The sequence below is a fragment of the Arachis ipaensis genome, chromosome B02 (assembly GCF_000816755.2).
Source record: "Arachis ipaensis cultivar K30076 chromosome B02, Araip1.1, whole genome shotgun sequence".
Taxonomy (NCBI): Eukaryota; Viridiplantae; Streptophyta; class Magnoliopsida; order Fabales; family Fabaceae; genus Arachis; species Arachis ipaensis.
The window spans coordinates 19,500,353-19,521,300 of record NC_029786.2 but is presented as its reverse complement, the minus strand read 5'-3'; the positions used below and the strand labels follow the sequence as shown (position 1 = coordinate 19,521,300).

General features: G+C 32.5%; 2 protein-coding genes and 1 long non-coding RNA gene across 9 annotated transcripts in view; 2 read left to right on the top strand and 1 right to left on the bottom strand.

The window, feature by feature from the left end:
* The window catches only part of LOC107624998, a 17,585-nt gene extending 14,043 nt beyond the window's left edge, over positions 1-3,542 (top strand). For all 3 annotated transcript variants that reach the window (XM_021115642.1, XM_016327502.2, XM_021115641.1), the window contains 5 exons: positions 268-345; positions 1,172-1,306; positions 1,643-1,750; positions 2,332-2,397; positions 2,891-3,542. In XM_021115642.1, the coding sequence (XP_020971301.1) occupies positions 268-345; positions 1,172-1,306; positions 1,643-1,750; positions 2,332-2,397; positions 2,891-2,959 (456 nt within the window). In that variant the 3' untranslated portion in view covers positions 2,960-3,542. The remainder of the gene's footprint in view (positions 1-267; positions 346-1,171; positions 1,307-1,642; positions 1,751-2,331; positions 2,398-2,890) is intronic.
* LOC110268765 lies at positions 7,897-10,698 on the top strand. Of its 2 annotated transcripts, none has more exons than XR_002357195.1 (2): positions 7,897-9,028; positions 9,145-10,698. It is a non-coding gene; the product is annotated as an uncharacterized LOC110268765 (long non-coding RNA). The 2 variants fall into 2 exon arrangements; XR_002357194.1 differs by having other exon boundaries at positions 9,133-10,698.
* On the bottom strand, positions 14,506-20,235 carry LOC107624999 (protein PHOSPHATE STARVATION RESPONSE 1). Of its 4 annotated transcripts, none has more exons than XM_021115640.1 (9): positions 19,912-20,235; positions 18,476-18,546; positions 17,726-18,374; positions 17,417-17,627; positions 17,256-17,332; positions 17,137-17,176; positions 16,534-16,591; positions 15,738-15,807; positions 14,506-15,359 (listed from the first exon to the last, which is right to left on the bottom strand). In XM_021115640.1, the coding sequence occupies exons 3-9, from the start codon at positions 18,365-18,367 to the stop codon at positions 15,000-15,002; spliced, it is 1,458 nt and encodes a 485-aa protein (XP_020971299.1). In that variant the 5' UTR covers positions 18,368-18,374; positions 18,476-18,546; positions 19,912-20,235; the 3' UTR covers positions 14,506-14,999. The 4 variants fall into 4 exon arrangements, with proteins under 4 accessions (XP_020971299.1, XP_016182990.1, XP_016182992.1 ...); XM_016327504.2 differs by having other exon boundaries at positions 18,491-18,546; positions 19,912-20,234; XM_016327506.2 differs by having other exon boundaries at positions 17,417-17,615; positions 18,491-18,546; positions 19,912-20,234.

Sequence of the window (20,948 nt, the reverse complement as noted above, 5' to 3'; positions counted from 1 at the left end):
ATTTTGGATTCATTTATTAATTAAATCTCCATGATCTTTGCTTGGGTTGCTCTTAGGCTTTCCTATTCATATGATTGCTAGATACCATATTGAATACATTACTTTGGAATACACATTGAATATTATATTATCCTTAAGAAATTGGAATATAACCTAGAATTTGTTACTAGAGCAACTACTTTTAAATTTGGTTCCAATTTGTTGTTGTATTGACATTTGGTGATATCGTTTCTGGAATGTAACTGGCTACAACATTTGATTCTCTAGGTTGGTGTCAGGAACAAGACCAATGAAGTTCAGTCAAAATTAACCAGTACTATTCTGATTGATGCCAATAGAAACCAGGTGTGTAATTTTTCTTTAGATCTTGCAATGCTGATAGAAACTGATTCTTTCCCTCCTCATCAATTTAGTATTACAATGTTCTGGTTTTGTGATGTATGCTTTAGTATATTAGGTGTGATAAGGCATTCCTTCGTCTTAATTTTTTTAGGGAGTTAATTAGGCATGGGTTGGCAGTGTTCTAGATTTAACTCTTTGAAGCCTTGGATTGAAATGGCCCAAGATAAATTTATCACTAGTTAGTATATTTTATTAGATAAACTGTTTTTTTTTTTTTTTGGTACATTTTACAGCACTTAGCTAAGTGAGTAGTTACTTTAGATGGTTTATATACCTCATATTGATGGGCATTTTTAGTTGATTTCTCTGTTATTTGAGATTTTTGTATAAGAATATCATGTTCTTGCTTTTGTATTGTGTTACCTCCTATAGTAATATTTCTTTCTACCATTTGAAAAAAAAAGGAAACTTTGGGGATCAATTCCTTTTAATATAGGTATATAATAATGGTGCTATCCAAATTTATTGGTTTATGATTCTTAATATCAATCCCAATATCAATCCCAGTATCATATAAAAAAAGTTGAGTAATACCTTTAGCATTTTGAAGAAGTAATTGATTAAGTAGTTGTAATTAGTTTTTACGAGAAGCTTTTTCCATGAGAGTGCTGGCTGCATTTAATCTTGGCCGTAAAATAAATGGTGCTCAGCTTCTATTATTATTTGCTTCATCCTCTTTAACTTCTAGTTTAGCAGTGACAATATATTGAGTTGTAGAAAGGCACAACACATGGTTTCTTATCAAAGTGATATTTTGTTTTTCCTATAGGTAAGGTCTCCGACAATACCTCAACTTCCAAGACAGAAAGAGTTAATGTCTTCTTTACGTCCTTATCATGCAACTCTTGTGGGAGAAAGTTACTTGGGTAGGAAAAGGCCAGTGTATGAATGCACAGAAGTCCAGGTATGCCCTTAATAATTATATTCTCATTTGCATTATTTTTTATCATATTGTTTATTTATTTCCTTTATTTAGTCTCTATTGCCTGTTCTTTCTCCATTTGTGGTAATTATTATATTGAATATTCAAATGTTACCATGATGAAAGAGCAATGTTTTGAAGAATAAGTTATTTAGCTTCCTGATAATTCATGATTATGTTAATTCAAAATTCCAAGTAGTCTGCAAGATTTGTACAATATTTGATATTTTCATGTTAATGACTTTATCAAACATGTTTGTTGTATTCTCTCTCTCTCTCTCTCTCTCTCTCTCTCTCATTTTATTTTATTCTACTCAGGTTGAAGCTGCCAAGGGATTCTTGTCAGTACTAAGATCTTACTTGGATTCCCTTTGCTGTAACCTCCGTTCTCACACCATAACCAATGTACAATCAAATGATGACAAGGTTTGTGTTTTTTTCTTTTGATCTACATCAGTTAAATTCTTTCAACGCATCCATGATCATTTTTTTAACCAAAGATTTACTTGGTATGCACAATATGGAGGGAAAAAGGAATCAGATAAATAGTTAGTCCTTGTTATGGAGTTGTTTGTTAATGATGATTAATTGTGTATTTATTTGTTAATGGGTCCAAATCATTGTGTTACTAAGTTGGTTTTCACTTATAATTCTTCCTTAAAGTTGGTTTCCTAACCCTAACTTTAACACTATTCTGTTGAATATTTTCAACCTTACATAGAACATTTTCAACTTCGGTTATGTAATCAATGTTAGTCCAACAAGTCTTCGCCAAGTCATCTTTGTCTCATGGCTTTGCCTTTTGTTGAAGGAAAACATTATAAGAGTAAGTTTAACATTGAAGTTCGATGAACAAAATTAAATATAAAAAAATTAAGACAAGTAATGAAAATTCAATAATTCTAATTTTAAGTCATCATGAATTCAGAGGTGCAATCAGTTATGAAGGTTGTCTTCTATGGAAAATAGCATGTATTGTTTAGGAACTAACATGTTTGTATCTTCAGGTATCCTTGCTTTTGAAGGAGAGCTTCATTGACTCATTCCCGAACCGTGATCGGGCTTTCATGAAGGTTCGCTCCCTTAATTTTATATCTTGTTAATTATCCAAACAGATTTAACTTTCATTTGAATGATCTGCATTGACTAGCAAAATTTATCCGACTTCCTGCTAGTTCGTCCCTGTTCACAGAATCTATATTAATATGTAAATAAGATCACTAAGTCATGTAAGAAGTTTTTTTGTCTAAACTGAGAGAAGGAAGTTGGTTACAAAGATGCACTAATAATCATTGTAGAAGCTAAGCATGATCACAGTTACAGTGTTGTATGAGAATCGTTGTTGCAATTGAACTTGTTTGTTGGTTGGTTTTCATGGATGAACTCTATAAAATTGCACATAAAACTCATCCATGAAAAATTTCCCTGCATTTTCACTCCGTGAAGCTGCCTTCTTTGTCACTTAGATGATAAATTTCTTTGTATACAAAGCTTTTTGTGAGTTGGCAATTATTTTCAGACAAGCTAATGCAGTTAATTCCTCCTTTGTTGCCTTGCACTAAACAGCTTTTCGTCGATACACAGCTCTTTTCCATGCATACCGATCTTGTTCTCTCCTTTTTCCAGAAGGAGTAGGGCTGAAATGCAAGACACTGTTGAGAATATATCATTGCCTTGCCAAGCTTGAACACAAGTACAATGTTGTATAATTTTTCCCTAAATTAAACACGGGCAAAAATGTCCTCTCTCACCTACCGTCCATTTTGTCCTCTTTAGGCCTTAATGTAGCACCTGTATATAATTAGTTTAATGATAGATCCAATCATAATAAGTGCTATAGGGTTTTATTCTATGTAAATGGCATTTTTTTAACACGCCATAAGCAAAAAGATTTGATTTATCTTCAGGAAAGTTAACATTTGGAGTTTGAGGTTTGGAAGTTGTTGTAAATAGCTTAATGTAATGCTGAGTGTGCTCTGTTAGGTTTCATAGCCCACATGCAAAATGTGGTTTTTCAGTGATGCAGAGCCTTTGGAGGAATCATGAATGAGGCGAGACTACAAATTTAAAATGGCTGCTAAGAAGGCTTTAAGAATACTGAGGTTCTCTGTTGTGTTTAGTGGATTAGTACGCTTTTTTATTTTATTTATTTTTATTCTTTTTTTTTTCGTTGACAAGGAAGTTTGTTCACTGTAAATCTATAATAGTAAATTTTCTCTTTTGGTCCAATTGGTTTTTTCAGGGACGGTTTTGAAGCTTCCCTTATTCTTGTCCAAATGGCTTTTAGTGCTGTTATATTATCTAGTGGATTTCGACCAAAAACTATAAAATAAATAACCAGGGGATTGATATATCGATCCACATCGTTTTTAGTTTTCAAAATAAGGTTTTCTACATATTTATTTTGAACTAAAAAATTGAAAATATTTTATTGGTTTATAGTTGACTAATACATCAAACTATTTAACATTCTATCCATTTTTGTATAAACGCATGCAACATAAAGCAAGATAATTGTATTAAGGAAATTTAAATTTATACAAAAATATACGTTCATTAAAAATCAGTTATCATATTAGTTACTATATATTTGTAGTCTATGATGTATTTTATATGAGTAATTGAATTAGTGACTGATTTTTTGTGTACACTTAGTATGATATTCACTTTGATATCATTTATAACCATGTTCTTGGGAAAGTTGTTGCTAATTTTGGTGACATAGGTTTTGATAATGCTGATTAGAATATAGATCGATAGAGATGTAGAACAAGTTAGTTACACTAGAGAATCGTTGAAAGGTAATTCCAAAAATGAAGTTGGAAAAGTAAATTGTTCAATATAGGTTCTTTTTTGAAAAGGTTTACAATGATATTTGTTGCTAGTGCAACAATGGGTGCTCTTTAGGGGATATAAGGAGGGTAATATGTAGAGAGAAAATACCACTTCTCTCTCCTGGGAGATGTTAAAATAACACTTACCTCTTTTCTATTTATAAAATGTATATTATCCTCCCTTATAACTTTTAAAAAATCTCATTTTAATCCATTTTAATTTTTTTTGTGTTAACTAATGTTAACTTTATTTATTTTCAAGAAAAAATAAATTATTTTTTACAAAATACCCTTTAACAAAAATTTTATTTTTTTGTCATTAAATTTTGCTTAACAAAATACTCTTTAATAAATTATTTTTTTATTAATTAAATTATATTTTTACCAAAATATTTTTTTTAAAAATTAATAATTAAATTATTTTTTTCTAAGATATCCTTCAATAATTTTTTAATTATTAAATTTAATATACATTGATATAAAAAAATTAATAGTAAAATATAAAAAAATGTTAACAAAAATTTTGGTAAAATCATAATTTAATAATTAAAAAATTATTAAAGGGTATCTTAGAAAAAAATTTAATTATTAAATTTTTTTAAAAATATTTTGATAAAAATACAATTTAATCAATAAAAAAATAATTTATTAAAGAGTATTTTGGTAAGCAAAATGTAATGATAAAAAATAAAATTTTTGCTAAAGGATATTTTTATAAAAAATAATTTATTTTTTCTTGAAAAATGGATAAAGTTAACATTAATTAATACAAAAAAATTAAAATGGATTAAAGAAGAAGTTTTTTAAAAGTTATAATGGAAGAAAATATACATTTTATAAATAGAGAGAAAAAGAGTATTATTTTAGTATCTGATAAAAAAGGAAAATGGTATTTTCTCTAATATGTAATGAGTGTGCCATGTGTTAAGATATTTAGATTTTTAGTTTCGAATAATAATAATTCTCTGACTTACGACTTATGACTTAGTTCAAAACAATGATTGAATACTTGTGTTTTAGTTTATTACTGTATTGTAAACAATGAATAAATGAATAGATAGTGCCCTTTGGTTTAATTATGCTTTAATTATATTATATGGGTTATTCTAGGTAATTAATGATTTTTTTGAATAATATGAACAATAGATTTTGAAATTGGTCCAATTCAAATAAAATACACTACACTCTAAATTACTCACTTAAATTTTAATATTAGAAATTTAGAATAACTATTCGCACACCTAATAAATTAAACATCTAATATATCTATTGTTCACATTGTTTAATATTTTCATTATCTACCTATACTTTTCCATAAAATAATGACCAGTTTGTTTTAACAATCTAACTAGCAATAAGTAGACTATATGGGAAACTAAATAGAGTCGGAAGTAATAGTAGATGTATAACAATTACTGTTAGATAGATGCTAGTTACTGATCGTCGACGGTCATTCTGACAGCAGGTCAAATCGACGGATTGGATTGAATTGGATTTATCGACGGTCAAATCGTCGACAAATGAAAATGTTGTCGCTAGAATAAAGGATATTTCAATTTTGTTTCAAGGGTAAAACGTTGCCGTTCGTAAACATTGGTTCCAAGTTCGTCTATTAGGCATGTCAATTATTAGCAATGCGTTATACTTATTAGCCATCAGTAAAATTCGGCGTTTTGTAGTGAATTTTATCTGCTATTATATGTGTAATGAATTTAACTTGGTATAAGTATTTTAAAAGTTGGGGGTGAGGAAAAGTGAGTGTCATAGGTTCTATTTGGTTTCTGTCTCGAAATGGAAATACAGAAATAAAAACAAAAATAGAGACAAAAAGATGTTTGAAAAGAGGGATAAGAATAGAGACGGTAAAATATTCTGGTTTAGACACAAAAATTTATAGAATTTTTATCTACTGCAAAATGGAGAACACTAATAAAAAAAAATAGAAATTTTCAATCACTATATTTTACTTATCATTAGGGAAGTGTCCCCTGCAATGCACGGATATGATAAGTATAATGACAAAAACTAATATTAAAATACTGTTAGATTAGGTACTTAACATAGATCTTTTATATTAAATTAGAAAAAAAAATATATGATTTTACTTTTTAGAAGAATGCAAGAGTTTATAAAAAAATAAAAAATATCATTTAATTATAATAAACACATTATAGTATAATTGTATAATAAAGTTGTGAACAAAACAATTTTATATTAAATTCTCGTAAAAAATTTAACTATAAAATTAAAATTTTAATGAATAAATTATTGCTTTAATATAACAAAAAAGATTTGTTATGTCATTTACTATAAAATTACAAAAAGATGACGAAATTCTATTAATAAAAATTATAATATAGTGCAATATAATCATCACCATATTTGGATAATAAACTTTCAAAAGTCATATCATTTGAAGATAAATGATATTAGGATCGCACTACTGTACAGATGTAAGTTCATATAGATTTATAGATATTTTTTTTCGTGCATCTCCTGTTGACGCGTGTTGTCTTCCTTTTGCAAAATGGAGCAGGTTGTCAGCAAGTTGGGCGCTCATGGAATGATCGGCCGAGCCGAGTTGGTAGCGTGCATTGGAACGGGATCTTATTGTGTTGGGTTCGTAGGTGCCAGCTTCGCAAGTTGGGCCTTATTTGTCGTTCAAAAAAAGAAACGGATGAAACAGATGCAGGTTGGGTCTTCAAGTCACTCTTCTCCTCTCGTGAAAGCAAACCCGAGCTTCCTCCAATGCGACCGCCGCCTCTGGTCTTGTCACTGTGGCTGTCAGTGGCGCTCGAGATCTGTGTTTGTTCGTCGTGGTCAAGGTCATCCCCCGTTCGCCAATCGCCATTCTTTGTCGTAGTCGCGTAGTCGTGGTGCCTTGACCCGTCATTGTGGTTACTGTGTTCAGTAGCGCTCTGCCCGCCATCCCTCATTGTGCTCGTCGTCCGCCTTGCTTGTGAGTGGAAGGTAAGAGCTGCTCCACCCATCGATTGATTAGCTTTGACATCTATATCCTTGTAGGGTCCCTTGAATTCTATGGCTCCTAGCCATGATGGGTTTTTTGGAACTCAGCAAAGCATTCATGGGTTGGTAGAGTACTTTCTGTTTCATTTTTAATTTTCAATGAAATTGCTTGGAAGTTAATGACTAAACTAACTTTAACATGGTAGCTTTTTGCTGATTTTTTTTCATTGGTTCATGTAGGGAGGGCAACTGGAATTCCGTCCTGCTACTTCTTTCGGATATAGCCTTCAGGTTTGTTCATGGAATGTGCTATGTTCTAATATTTTGAAATTGGAATAACAAATTATTTTTGGTTTTCTCTTTAATTTATTTATTAGTATTTATTATTTTTGGCACCTTACCTCTCTTCGTTTCTTGCCTCAAATTCAGATCCACCGTTTCAACTAGGTACCCGTATGGTACGGAATGTTGGGCGGCTAAAGGGGAGCACGAACATAAGCTGAGTGTGGCAGAGATGAAGATGTTGAGATGGATGAGTGGTCATACGCGATTAGATAAAATAAGGAATGAAAATATAAGGGAGAGAGTTGGAGTAGCACCCATTGTGGAAAAGATGGTTGAATCGCGTCTCAGGTGGTTTGGACATGTGAGAAGAAGACCGATAGAACATCCAATCAGGAGGGTGGATGAGATGGAAGATGGACAAAGGGCGAAAGGCAGAGGAAGACCTAAGAAGACTATCCATGAGGTGGTCAAACGAGACCTACATGTAAACGGTCTCTCTATAGACATGATACATGACAGAGCACAATGGCGTCGTTTGATTCATGTAGCCGACCCCACTTAGTGGGACAAGGCTTTGTTGTTGTTGTTGTTGTTGGTTCTGTATTCAGATTCAGATGATTATGCTTTTTGCAGTGTGCATGACTTCGAGAAAATATATAAGTTCATGAATCAGCTTCTGAGAAATATTTCTTAAGCTTAGAGGAACTTGTTTCAATTTTTACCAAATTTTTCTTTTCCCTTTCCTTCACGTGTAGTAGATTTAATGGTATCAATTATATTATAATTATATATCATAATCCCTGTTTTGGAATTGGATCATGATTGCATTTGATATATCATATAAGTAGCCAAGTTAATGTATGACAGCATAGTTAGTATATAGTGATATGGTGTTAGAGATGAACTTATCAACAATATAACAAGCAATGGTGAAACTTGTTAGTGTTACATACTGTAATCTTGCTAGTACATAGTGCTTGAATTTTCACCCTATTGTAGTTTTTTATGGTTACATGGTTATTGTTTGAATCTATGTGCAGATTATTATCAATGGACTGAATTGCACTTAATAAGTTGGATATTATTCCTTTTCATATTGCAGTCTTTCTTTTTATTTTTTCCGCCCGAAATAGTGCAGTTTTGATGTTGGGAAATTTGAAGACTTTGCTTGAAATAAGTGTAGAATTTTGGCTGAGTCGAGCTCCAGAGTGTCTTTATGTTGGTGCAGTCATGCACCCACAGACGAACTGAGGTATCTGAATTGTCCTTGTGCCATTTAGGACTGCAGAGATGTATGAAATGGCATGCTTAGCTTTTATGATCTGTAGCATTTATTTGGATATTTGAATGGTTCAATTCTGATATGTTGTATAATGAGATGAAAAGGGCCTTCCGACAATCTGCTTTTATCCTGATGAGGGAGTTATCATGGCGTTTCTTTGGCCACAAAATCGACTGGCAAAGATTGTTTCTTCTGGCGGCTGTTTTGACTGTATCTAGTATTTTGTTTCAGATGCTTGTACATAGATATTTACTAAATGATCAGTCTCCTTATGAAAATGATTCATCACACCCATCCTTGAATAGCAGCACCACCAAAGAGGCAATACTTCAGCAGGTTCACTTCAGCCTTCCTTACTCTGTTATTTTACTTAATTCATCAAATGAAGTAGTCCAATCAGTCGCATTTGAGTCTGAGAGAGCAAAAACCTGCCTGAATAGTTCAATCTCTAGGAGTAAAAGGGAGGACAAGCTTGCTGACGCAATAAAAAATACAAGATTTTCACCCCTTCTTAGTGTTCCTTCTTATAAGTAGGTAGAAATTGGTGAGACCTTGAACCTACCACTTTTTTTTTTTATATAAATTCACCAATAAGTTGATACATATATATTTCTCAGAGACACATACAGTTGTTGCCACCTCATGAGGCCTTTGTGTATGCAAAGAAAGAGATTGATAATGCCCCTTTGGTTAATGAAGATCCTGATCTCTATGTCTCTTTAGGGTGAAGATGTAGTTTCGCAAATGAAGATGTAGTTTCTTGTATAGTAAAGAACATATATGAAGTTGAATCGTATATAATATGTATATTTAGTGTCCATAAATCAAGATTTGTTTTCAATATGTTAGAAAACATTGCTTGTGAGCCGTATATATGCCTTGTCCTTTATACATATATAATATGTGAGCCATATATCTATGTTACTTGTGATATTATTTATTTTATGGATTCAGAGACATTACTTGTGATATTGTTCATATGAAGTTAATAGTCAAAAATCAATAGATGGTTTGACTAAATCATTTTCTAATGTTGTATGTGAATTTTCACCATGCCCTAATCTCTCAAGTATGCTACTAGTGTCTATATGTTGGAATGTTGGACAACTTAAAACAATAAATTTAGTTATGATCAAGATGTTTTACCTTGTTGCCTTGGACACTAAAATTCTCACTGTTTCACCTAATAATGAATTGAATCCATACCATCTTAAAATTATAATAAAGTTTGATTTTTACCTGTTAATTGAGTAATTGGCATGCCAAATTTTAAATATCATTGCACCTTATAATTAAAGTGACGCCGGGACGTTGACAATCCCACTATGGTGACATAGTTTAGATTCACCAATCTTGGCGAGGTTAACAACCCCACTATGGTGACATAGTTTAGACCAAGGTTGCGAGAACCGGACCGGTCATCGAACCGGTCAAGTGACTGGTTCAATGGTTCAATGGTTGAACCGGGGTTGAACCGGTTTAATTAAATATATAATAAAATTATAAAAAAAATCAAAACATAATTTTAAAAAGTTAAATGCAATAATTTTTAAACTAATAAGATTCAAAATTTAATAATTTCACAAAATAAACAATACATAATTCATCATTAAAAGGTCAAAGACAACTTCAAATGTCAAAGTTTATAACTAAAGAAATTAAAACGCACATAAATGACAAACATAATGCCAGCAACATACAATTTATTCACTTTATTCAACCAAGAACAGAATTTAATCAACCAAGAACACAGAACTTAATCAATTTATTCAACATACAACAGCCTTAATAATTTGAAGCACAGAACAAAAAAAACCAACAAAATTTAATAACAGAGCAGAGTTCATTATTAACAGAGCATAGTTCATTATCCACCCTAACAACCGAAATTAACAATCAAAAATTAACAGAACAGAAATCATTATCAACCAAGAAGTCAAGAACACAGAACTTAATCAAATTATCCAACATACAACAGCCTTAATAATTTGAAGCATAAAACAAAATTTGCAGGGCAGTTTTCCATGTGGACCGGACCGGCTAGGTGACCGGTTTCCGGTTAACCCGGTTGAACCGGCCGGTCCGGTCCGGTTCTCAGAACATTGGTTTAGACACCAATCTTGGCGAGGTTAGCAACCCACTATGGTGAAAATAGCCATAAACCTACCTTGGTCGGCCAAGTCAAGGATGCACCTCTTACTCTCAAAGAGCCTAGAGGAAAATAAGCACACAGCTTATTTCATATTCCAAAATCAACTTCAACTTCTATTTCATAAATAAAAGATACATGAGTTATTTATACTAGTAGGAGAAGGAAAAACCTTCATACCTTGAACGATGTGGGACTAATACATAACACAAAATTCACTATCCTAAATAATATGGGACTTGTATTCCCTTATTACAATTAACTAATATAATTAACCTACTAACTCAACTTGCTCCTGCGTCATTCTCCCTGGGTTGAAAGAACTCTTGCGTGAAAAGACTTGTGACCGCAGATGATCGATCTCATTGATGAATCCACACCAAAAGATCCTATTGGTGACTCCACACCAAAGACCCGCACTCACAAATAAGATAAATTTTACGAGACCTGTGACAGCAAACCATAGTTGTCAAAACCGAACCGGTCAAGTTACTGGTTTACTGGTTTATTGGTTCAACCGATAAGTTACTGGTTCAACCGGTAAAACCGCTCTCACATAAATAAAAAATATAAAATAGTCAAAAACTTAAAATTAAAATTTGAAATACATATTTTTACTAACATTTTAAGAACAGTTAAGTCAAATTCTATAAATAACTAATACAAATATAAACATATAATTAGTTCATACTACTATATAGTATCTTAATTGGATACAATAAGAATAACAATCTTTGAATTATATCCAAAGAATAATTTCAAGGTCTAAATATTTTTATATAATTAAATAATTATATAAAAAAAATTTATATAAATATTTTTATTGTTTTTTATTCACTATCCTAAATAATATGGGACTTGTATTCCCTTATTACAATTAACTAATATAATTAACCTACTAACTCAACTTACTCCTGCGTCATAAAGCCTAAAAAGCGTAATATTCTGTCTATTCTATACTTGTTTTATTTTTAGTTGTTACATATGTTATCGTATGAAACATGCTTTAATTCCTATAACAACTCCTATTTAAATATAGTTACAAAATATGTAACAAAAATTAAATTACATTATAATTCATTTCTTTTCTCATGATATTAAAATCAGAAAATACAATGTAAATATATGTATCAATATTAATATGTTCGGTATATTGTTTTTACTAATTTATTTTAAATGAATATATTAAAAATTAGAGTTTCATGTTAAAAGAATTTAAATTTTGGTATACGTGAGCGTTTAAAAACATAGTAAACATGCAGGTTTTTAAAGATAACAAAAACAAAAAGAGTCCAAAATAGTCCATGTTTACAAAGTTCCATTGATAGGCCCACCAAAATCCTTTTTCCTAAATCAATCAAATGGACTGTGAACCCAAACCATATGAACGGATCAGTATATGTAACAGAGTCCAACATTAGTAACCGTTACACCATTTTATGGAAACTAACGTGGCTTCTTCTGTTTCTATTTCTGCTAATGTCAACCAAGCTCTGTTATATGTTCAGTGAGCCCTGCAAGCTGCTTCCTGAGGACCAGCATGGTACCGTGTGTCATTCTGGTATTCAACCACAGAGAATTTGTATAAAGAGCATCTGTACGCTATAAAAATCCATGATATTATTAATGAAACTAAAAAAGTAACATTCATACGACTGGCAAGATTCTTTGCCAAACTAAAATCAAGTCACACGCTAAGAAAATTTTCATCAACTATCAAACCTTGTCAATTAATGAGACATTAAGCAATAAGCCAAAGCAAAAGTATGACCCGTAAATCACAATCAATTACAATGACAAAATAGAATGTTTGTTTAGCACCCATTAATAGAAATCCAAAACTAAAATTTCAAACTCAATTAATAAAAAAACCAACCAAGAGGATGAGGGTTCCATTACCTGGACCATTATTTATTCAGTGGCGGAGTCACATAGTAGGAAAGGGGAGCAATGGCCCCCTAATTTTAATTTTTTACATGTAAATTATATGTAAATTTCAGTTTAATCCTCCTTAAAATTTTAGTTTAGTCTTATTTTATTGTGTAAATATTTTTGGTTCCCTCTAATATTTCATCTAGCTCCGCTCCTATGTTTATTAATGACATGTATTTAATCCTTAGTCAACGTTTAAGTCTATAAAATAATCCTGCCAAAACTGTTGATTCTCAATTAATTATGCAGTTGGAATATCTCATATAATATAAAGAGAGACTAAAAAGCAAAAGAAAAACAGCATAACCATTTGAAACACAATGGCTCTATTTTTTAGAAGTAATGAATTAAATATTTAGAACATCTTACAATACTAAAAATCTTTAGCACAATTGCAACATATGAATGAAGAATGGTGAATAGAGTGAATGGCCTGGGGGCAGCACTGGTTCCCATCCTTCCTTTCATACTCATAGAAAGGCTTGCACATATGGAAGGCATAAAAATTACATACAGTGAATGGTTCACCGCATATAGTCTTTCCAACATTATCACTATAGATTGACACATTTGTTCACCCAAAGCTATCATTGGCTTTTCCTAAGTAATACCAAAAAACAAAGACATAATTAATGTTATTTAATCTATCATTCAATCACTAAGATATTTGAACTCATAATACCATAAAATGAAGAAACCTCTCCGTGCAATAATATATGTTGATTATTTGAATTAATCATTATATGTTACATAAGTTCAATCACAAAAAAATAATTTGAAAAGAAAACAAACATATATATACTCTAATACATACTCTCACAGATCAAAACATGAGCAAAAGTAATTCCAAATCTTATTCACCATGTCTAACCAAAACTCTGAAATGGAGAGTAAAGGTAGTATTCAACATGATTATCAATTTGTTATTTTTCACTTTTTTTTAATCATAAAAACTGACCTAATATCCTCCTCTGCTGCGATATCTTTCAAGCATACCATAATACACAAAGTAAACCATATAATTTCAAAAAGGATAAAAATAAAATACAAATCCTTACAACATATAGCTCGTATGAGCCTTAACCATCCAACGAAAAAAATAATCTAAAGAACAATAGTCAATCAATCAATGATAAAGATGACAAATAGACCCTTTTTAGTAAAAATGCATAACATAAAATTATTTACCAGTAGATGCTACAGTGCTACAATGCTTTGATTGATTAATTTAAGCCTACAATTTTTTCAAGAAAAACCTGAGACAGATTGACAAAAAATTTGATATTCCACACACGCATAGCGAAAGTTGGGATGACCTTTGAACCTGGAATCTATTATCTGAGAGAGAATTTCTCCATCTTCAATGGGTTATTATCTACGTTAAGATTATGTCATAATAAATAGCTCTTACTGGATGTAACGTTTCACGTATATATATAACGATTAGTGATTGGAGTATATTAAAGCAGTCAAAATCAAATTTTTCTTCCAAACACACCCTAAACATGAAAAACGAAACATGTCCTTACAAGGAAAAGGAAATATCAAACATGTCATGTAAACAACCTACAGCGTGTGGAATTGGTAACAGACGTGATGCCATTGTTAAAGCCACCTGCAAGTTAAGTCCTAAGGTACTTATAATTGACAATGATAAGAACTAGGAAGAGGAAGCATCCTCTTTTCCTCAATTAAAAGAAACAGTTCATATTTATTTGGGATTCCTCACCTATGAAGTATTATTTGATGTCTGCTCATTATCTCAACATTAGAAAATCTCATCCTCACATGACTAGAATACCACCAAATAATGGTGTTGAAGAATATCATAATCAAAATTTCAACTCAAATCACAATAATTTATTTTACATTAGAGGTGTCCTATGGAAGGAAAGGAGATAAGTGACCTAGTAGAGCATTGAACTTACGATATCAATGATATCACCAAGTTCAGCTACAGCAGCATCAATAACAACATAACAATGGTATTTACAGATCGCCTACCATGGCAGACTGCAAATAGCAGAATTCGATCCTAAGCATTTCAACCGATTGAGTCAACTTTACCTAATGTTTTAGAATACATATCCAAGAACTCATGTGGCTAGAGAACTCATCAGGTTATGAAGCTCTATCCATCATTCAGTATAGTATTTCATTTCTTACTAAAATATAATCCATGCATCAATATTGTAAGTTCATTGCAGATGTGGCAGCTCGGATGGCTTACTCATCTTTTCTTTGACGCTTCGAGGCTTGAGCAGCATCGTCGTTAGCATTAGCATGCTGCTTAGGATTCTCAGAAAGTTGTGTTTTGGGAGAATCATGTTTCCCTCTTATTTCCACTGAGCCTTCCACAACTGTGGTGCTGCCGATAGCTTGATCAGGTCCTGGCTTGTAACTGTCCACCATTGATGCGCTTTTGGCTGGAACATCTTGCATGGCATCCAAAGAGGATCCAGATGGATTTTCAGCAGTAGATAATGATGCCTTAAACATTTCAGTCTCGGGTTTACATTGCTTCTCAAACATCATCTGGAGGTACCTTCCTTGTTCTTCTATTCGCAACTGTAGATTTCTTTGAATCTAACAGAAAAAGAAGTGAATCAGATCAAAGAAAAAGATACCACAAGAGAACCGAGTGGGATGTCTCAGACAATGCATTTCGGGAAAGAGCTTACAAAATAGGAAGCAAACAGAGAACAAGCGCAAGGATAGAAAAATTAACTCCTCTCTTTATAGGAGATTATCACCAAGCTAAAACTCACTAATAGTTCATTTCATTTACATTTCAAAGCCTTTAAATGAAGTTTAATCTCTCATCAATGTTATATAACATGAATTTTCCATAGTAAAGACAGTGGCAGCAGAAACAGAGTTTGCAACAAACCTCTGAACAACATATTGGTTTAAATGCAATGCATTAACTACGTCAGGAGTTCCTGAAGGAATAAAATGTCATACCTCAAGTTGTTCATGCAACTGCTTCTGAACCACCATTTGCAGTCGCAGAGCTTCAGTGATATCAATGCCACTGTCAACAATGGAATAGCTAAGACAGCTGAAGAATTACTGTGTGTGACATACGACCAAAAACCCACATATAACCACTCAATAATGACCCAAGCTCCCTATTGCAGCCTTAATCGTGGACTATTGAATACTCTTAACAGATCACTTCTTGATCCTTAATCTAATCAGTTATAGTCCTTGCAAGAACCAGTGTTTGACGATTTCTCTCTTTTATTTTAATCCTTACTTTTGTTCTAAAATCATCCCTTAATTTCCAGCTTATATGCACTTTTCTCATACTTAGTAGTATGGTATGGGCAATAACTCTTCAGAAAGATGAATTTACAGAACTAAATACACATATCTTGCATGAGATTTATGTGTGTAACACTCCAAATGAAACTAACTAGCATTATTAAACTAAATAAACAACAAACTAACATCAAATGAGAGATGACAAAACTTATGGCCACTTATTGAAGAAAAAGAAAAAAAAACAAGTTATGCCCTCTACAGAACAAGCTACACATATAATTTGGGTTTATTTTCAAAATCAATTAGCTTCCACAGATCATAAGCTATTTAATCTTATGTAACATTTGTACCAGCAACGTCACATTAGAGAATGAAACATTGTCTAACAATCTGATGTATCAACCATTTTGATAGGCAATGTATCAAACTATCAATATTTATATTAACATTACATAACAGGAGTATATAAAATAAGAGTACAGAGTTTACTTACGTTTTCAAATCTAGTGATGACATCTCTTCAATGGAACTTGTTTTTTTCTCTGAGACTCCTGTCAACAGTAGTCAACAAACTGTACATTAGCTGACTAAACACTGGAGGAATGGCATTAGATTTGAAGCGTGTGACTTCAGAAAAACCACTCATACCACTTTCAAACATTAAAAGCAGAACTAAAGTTCAATAGCAAAATTTAACAATATCCAGTCCTTAGGACAAATAAACTTCTATTTTTATCCACATTTGTGCAACAGCTTCTACATTTAGAAAACTTGACAAATACAGGGAACGAATCCATGGAGACTTACATCTTAAATTCTTAATCAAAGCCCATTATACAAAATTTAAGACCCAAGGACACCAATTAAAAACCTTACATCATTAAATAATTTGTCAATTCAAGAGGATTTTTCTTAACTAGACACTGAATGAACAGTGTTAGGAATTAATACATATTAAATGAAGTATGGTATATTGATTTTGATCCTACTGAATAATTTGCAAAAGCTCATCCTACGGTCATAATTTACACCAATGTCATAAATATTTGTAATTTATGTATGCAGCTTCACATACTACAATGCATATGTTATGTACCTTCAGATGAGTCGGGTCTATATCTAGCTGTCCTGTATTTCTGCATTTCAAGTCATATACACTTCAGCAAAATAACAAGCCAGCAAATAAATCAAGGGAGTCAAGCAAAGTACACCTACCTGCAAGTGGCTTTTGACATGATATATAGTTAAGCCTTCAACTTTCATGAGCTTCAGCACACCCTTAGGAGTAGCTCCTGTAGATTAGAAAAAAAAAAAGAGCAACACATGAAGGACTGAAGCTTAGAATCTCTGGACTTAAGAAAGAGATACAAACGTACTTTCACTCCCACCAAGTTGGTTGACAGCATCCACGAAGGCCTCATGAAGTTCGGGAGTCCAACGCATTCGTGGCTTGGAAGGAGCAGATTTTGCTGAGAAAGAAGGGGCAGCACCAGCGCAATTTTCTTCAGATGAAGCAGGAAGTTGTTGATGGCCTTCGGATGGATGTCCTGGTAATTGCAAAGATGGTTTTGAAACCTGGAATGGCTCCTAAAGCAACAACATGAGACCCTAAGACACTCCTTGAATAAATTACTAATCTGTTTCCTCTGAAAGCTAATATTGATTTCAGTTATGAAAAGCTTAACCTTTGGCTCAGGATCTGGAACATTATCAGCAAGAAGGTCATTCAAATTAGAAGTTAAAGTATCATCATCACTGATTAGCTGGTCAGCCCACTCCTGCCAATCATTTTGCTTACAATATTCCTCAGATGTCATGATAGTGCAGGCACCACTTTCTACCCTACCACTATCGATGGAAGTATTTGCAGGAAAATCCAGAAAGCTTGGCACAGAATCAGTATGCCAGGAGGCACTGTTTTCATTAGGAAAATGGCTTGATGGTTTGGAAGGTAGTGGTCCACTATTTGAAGAAAATGGTGGCAATGTAGCCATGTTAGTTGATGAATGTGAAATAATGTGAGCATTTCTAGAATGCTTTTCATGAGGTGAAAGGGATGAATGGTGAAGAGCAGTTGAATATCCAGGAGAAGATGAAAAGATATGTCCAACTGCTCCGTTGTTATTTAAATGACCGGAATGAGTTAAAGGTCTACTCATCAGCCCTTCTTCTACAAAAGCAAGAGGTGAATCAGGCAACTTATTATATGTCTCTTCTAGGGGTGTTGGAAGGACTGCCAAGGATGAAGATAGTACTCCAGACATCCCCATGACATTGAGTTCCTCCGCACTTGATCTTTCAATGGATATAGAAGGACGGGCTTCCATTATTTGCCTTAATTTTTTACCAAAAAAGGAAAAACAGAAAATAATAGGTATCAGTTATCAGACAACCAATAAAATCTTAGACTTTGCATTCTCACTCCTAATGCTAACCAGCAAAGTACTTACAAATTGCTTTCAGCTATTGATGCCTGATGCAGACTTGTTGTCATCAATCTTCAGATCTGTGAAAGAAAAGGCACTCTTTAGTCTGTAAGTTAAAAATTTAGAAAATTAGTCCTTTAGTAAATCCTTATTTATCAATCCAATACTATAAACATGCCAAAGCTTGATAGTCAAATATAGATATACTATATGTAAACACCCATGTCAATGTTATATGAAAGATAAATATTCAACAATGATATAATTTGTAGTTCATAACGATTTCAGTCCACAAAGAATTCACAATCCCCAAAATCCTAAACCCTTGTTCTCTATCTGTCTTGCAAGTTTCAGGCTCACGTTCGGTTGTTTTGTGTACTTACAGTATTGAAAAATAAGAATCGTGAAGAAGTTCCAGTAACAAAAATTGTAAGGAAAAAACTACAAGGCACTCAGAATATGGAACCACCACTTTATTCTTGTGATCAATACTGGGATACAAAACAAACCTCATAAAATTTGGGAAATACACAATTGGTCAATGCTTACTTTTCAACCCCAAACAAAATAAACTTCCTGATGGTAGCTAAGAATCTGAATTCCCAAGGTGAAGATTCTGAGACCTAGTCTTTCGTTGTTAGCAATATCTATGGTTGCCAAGACAAGTTTGTCTATGACTGCTCTAGTAAATACAAAATAGAATTGGTATAGCTTCATTTCCATAACCAACTCTCCCTCCAAAGTGTGAGAAAAAAAAATTGTCTTAATTTAGGCATTTGAAACAATAACAACCAACAACTAATTCCTATAAGCTGTTATCAGCTAGACGAATTTGACAACTTTATTCCTTCCAATATCATCATCATAACATAGCGATTTACAAGCCATACATGACCCCCAAAAAAAAAAAATTCTGGTATAACAACCAACAACTAATTCCTATAAGCTGTTATCAGCTAGACGAATTTGACAACTTTATTCCTTCCAATATCATCATCATAACATAGTGATTTACAAGCCATACATGACCCCAGAAAAAACAATTCTGGTTCCTCTAAAAAAAAAATTATTATTGCTATTGAATCTTCTACTTAAAATTAAATAAATAAATAGAACTTAGTACGAGTGTTCTCTACCAATTATCTTTCGTTTCAGCTTCTTACCCTATTGGCTACTATCTCCACGAAGCTCACGTTAGAAGCTCAGAACAAGAAAGAGGGGGAGAGGGGAGGGGGGGTTAAAATAATCCCAAAAAAAAAATAAGCGAATTAAACACTCTCGCATAACAAACAACAAAATATGGCATAGAAATCAATTCAAACAGTCTCACATCACACTAATACAAATTAATAATAAATAAAATCATCACCAAAATAAAAAAGTTGACATGCCTCAAGATCGATTGAATTTCAAACAGAATTGAGAGAGAGAGAGAAAAAAAGCACCAGTTAGCAGGGGGAATCGGAGTGAAGACGCTGAAGAAGGCGATATTGAAGGGGAGGGAAATTGGCGATAAAATAGCGTGAGATTTCGCGGCGAGATGAAGGTGAGATAAAAAAACAAAGGAATTTGGAATACTTTATTTATTTTTCTTAAATTAGTTTTTCGGTCACCGGCGAAAATGAGAGGGGAGTCAAGACTCAAGAGGTTGTGACCGACGACAAGAAAATTAGAAAATGGTGCCCTTTGGAATTTGGATTGGAGAGGGTGTGTTGTTACACGCGCTAGTGAGGGAGGAGGATTTGTTACTTATTTGTTTGTGGCCTTATTGGTGTGTGCGTTGGTTTGTGCCCATGCATTGGCGAATAATTTGTTTGGTCGAGTCTCCAGTGTGTGTCAACTGTCAACAAAACAGTAAACAGTAACAGTGTAACACTAATGACTAAATAAGTCACTAACTCTTCTTTGATCCCCGCAGCTCCCTCTTTCAATCTCAGGCAAATATGTAAAATTCTGTGTAATATTCTTGTATATATTTTTTACTTTTATTTTAATATTTAAAGTAATTAATAAATATGAGTGAATGACAAAATACCAAAATGTGTGTATGTTTAACTCAAATTCTAATTTAATTTTGATACTAAAAGGACTTCTTTCTAGTCTCATAAATTCATTAATTTTAATATTTTTTTATGTTTATATTAGTATTATTTATTTTGTCGGTTGGAATAATAGGAATTTCTTTTATCCAAAAAATTTTTTGAGGTGAAAGAGAAGAGGGAATGGATCTTCTTAATTGTTAAAAAAAAGGGATAAGTACGATTTTGGTCCTTAAAGTTTAGCCCCAAAATCGATTTCGTCCCTCTTCTAGTTTTGAGTTTAAAATCGTCCTTAACGGTTTTTTTGGTATTAAATTCGTCCTTTTTAATAAAATTTTTAATTTAATTCCTAAACTACCCCTATTTTAATAAAAATTTTAAATTTTAAAATAAAATAAATATAAAATAAAAAAAAGAAAGAAAGGGATCAGAGGGATACAGAG

Coding starts and splice junctions, on each gene's coding strand:
- LOC107624999 (XM_016327504.2), bottom strand. CDS start 18,534: ATGACAACAAGTCTGCATCAGGCATCAATAGCTGAAAGCAATTT. Junction 17,177..17,255: donor ATGTCAAAAGCCACTTGCAG/GTAGGTGTACTT, acceptor CTTGAAATGCAG/AAATACAGGACAGCTAGATA. Junction 15,360..15,737: donor AGTTGCATGAACAACTTGAG/GTATGACATTTT, acceptor TTTTTCTGTTAG/ATTCAAAGAAATCTACAGTT.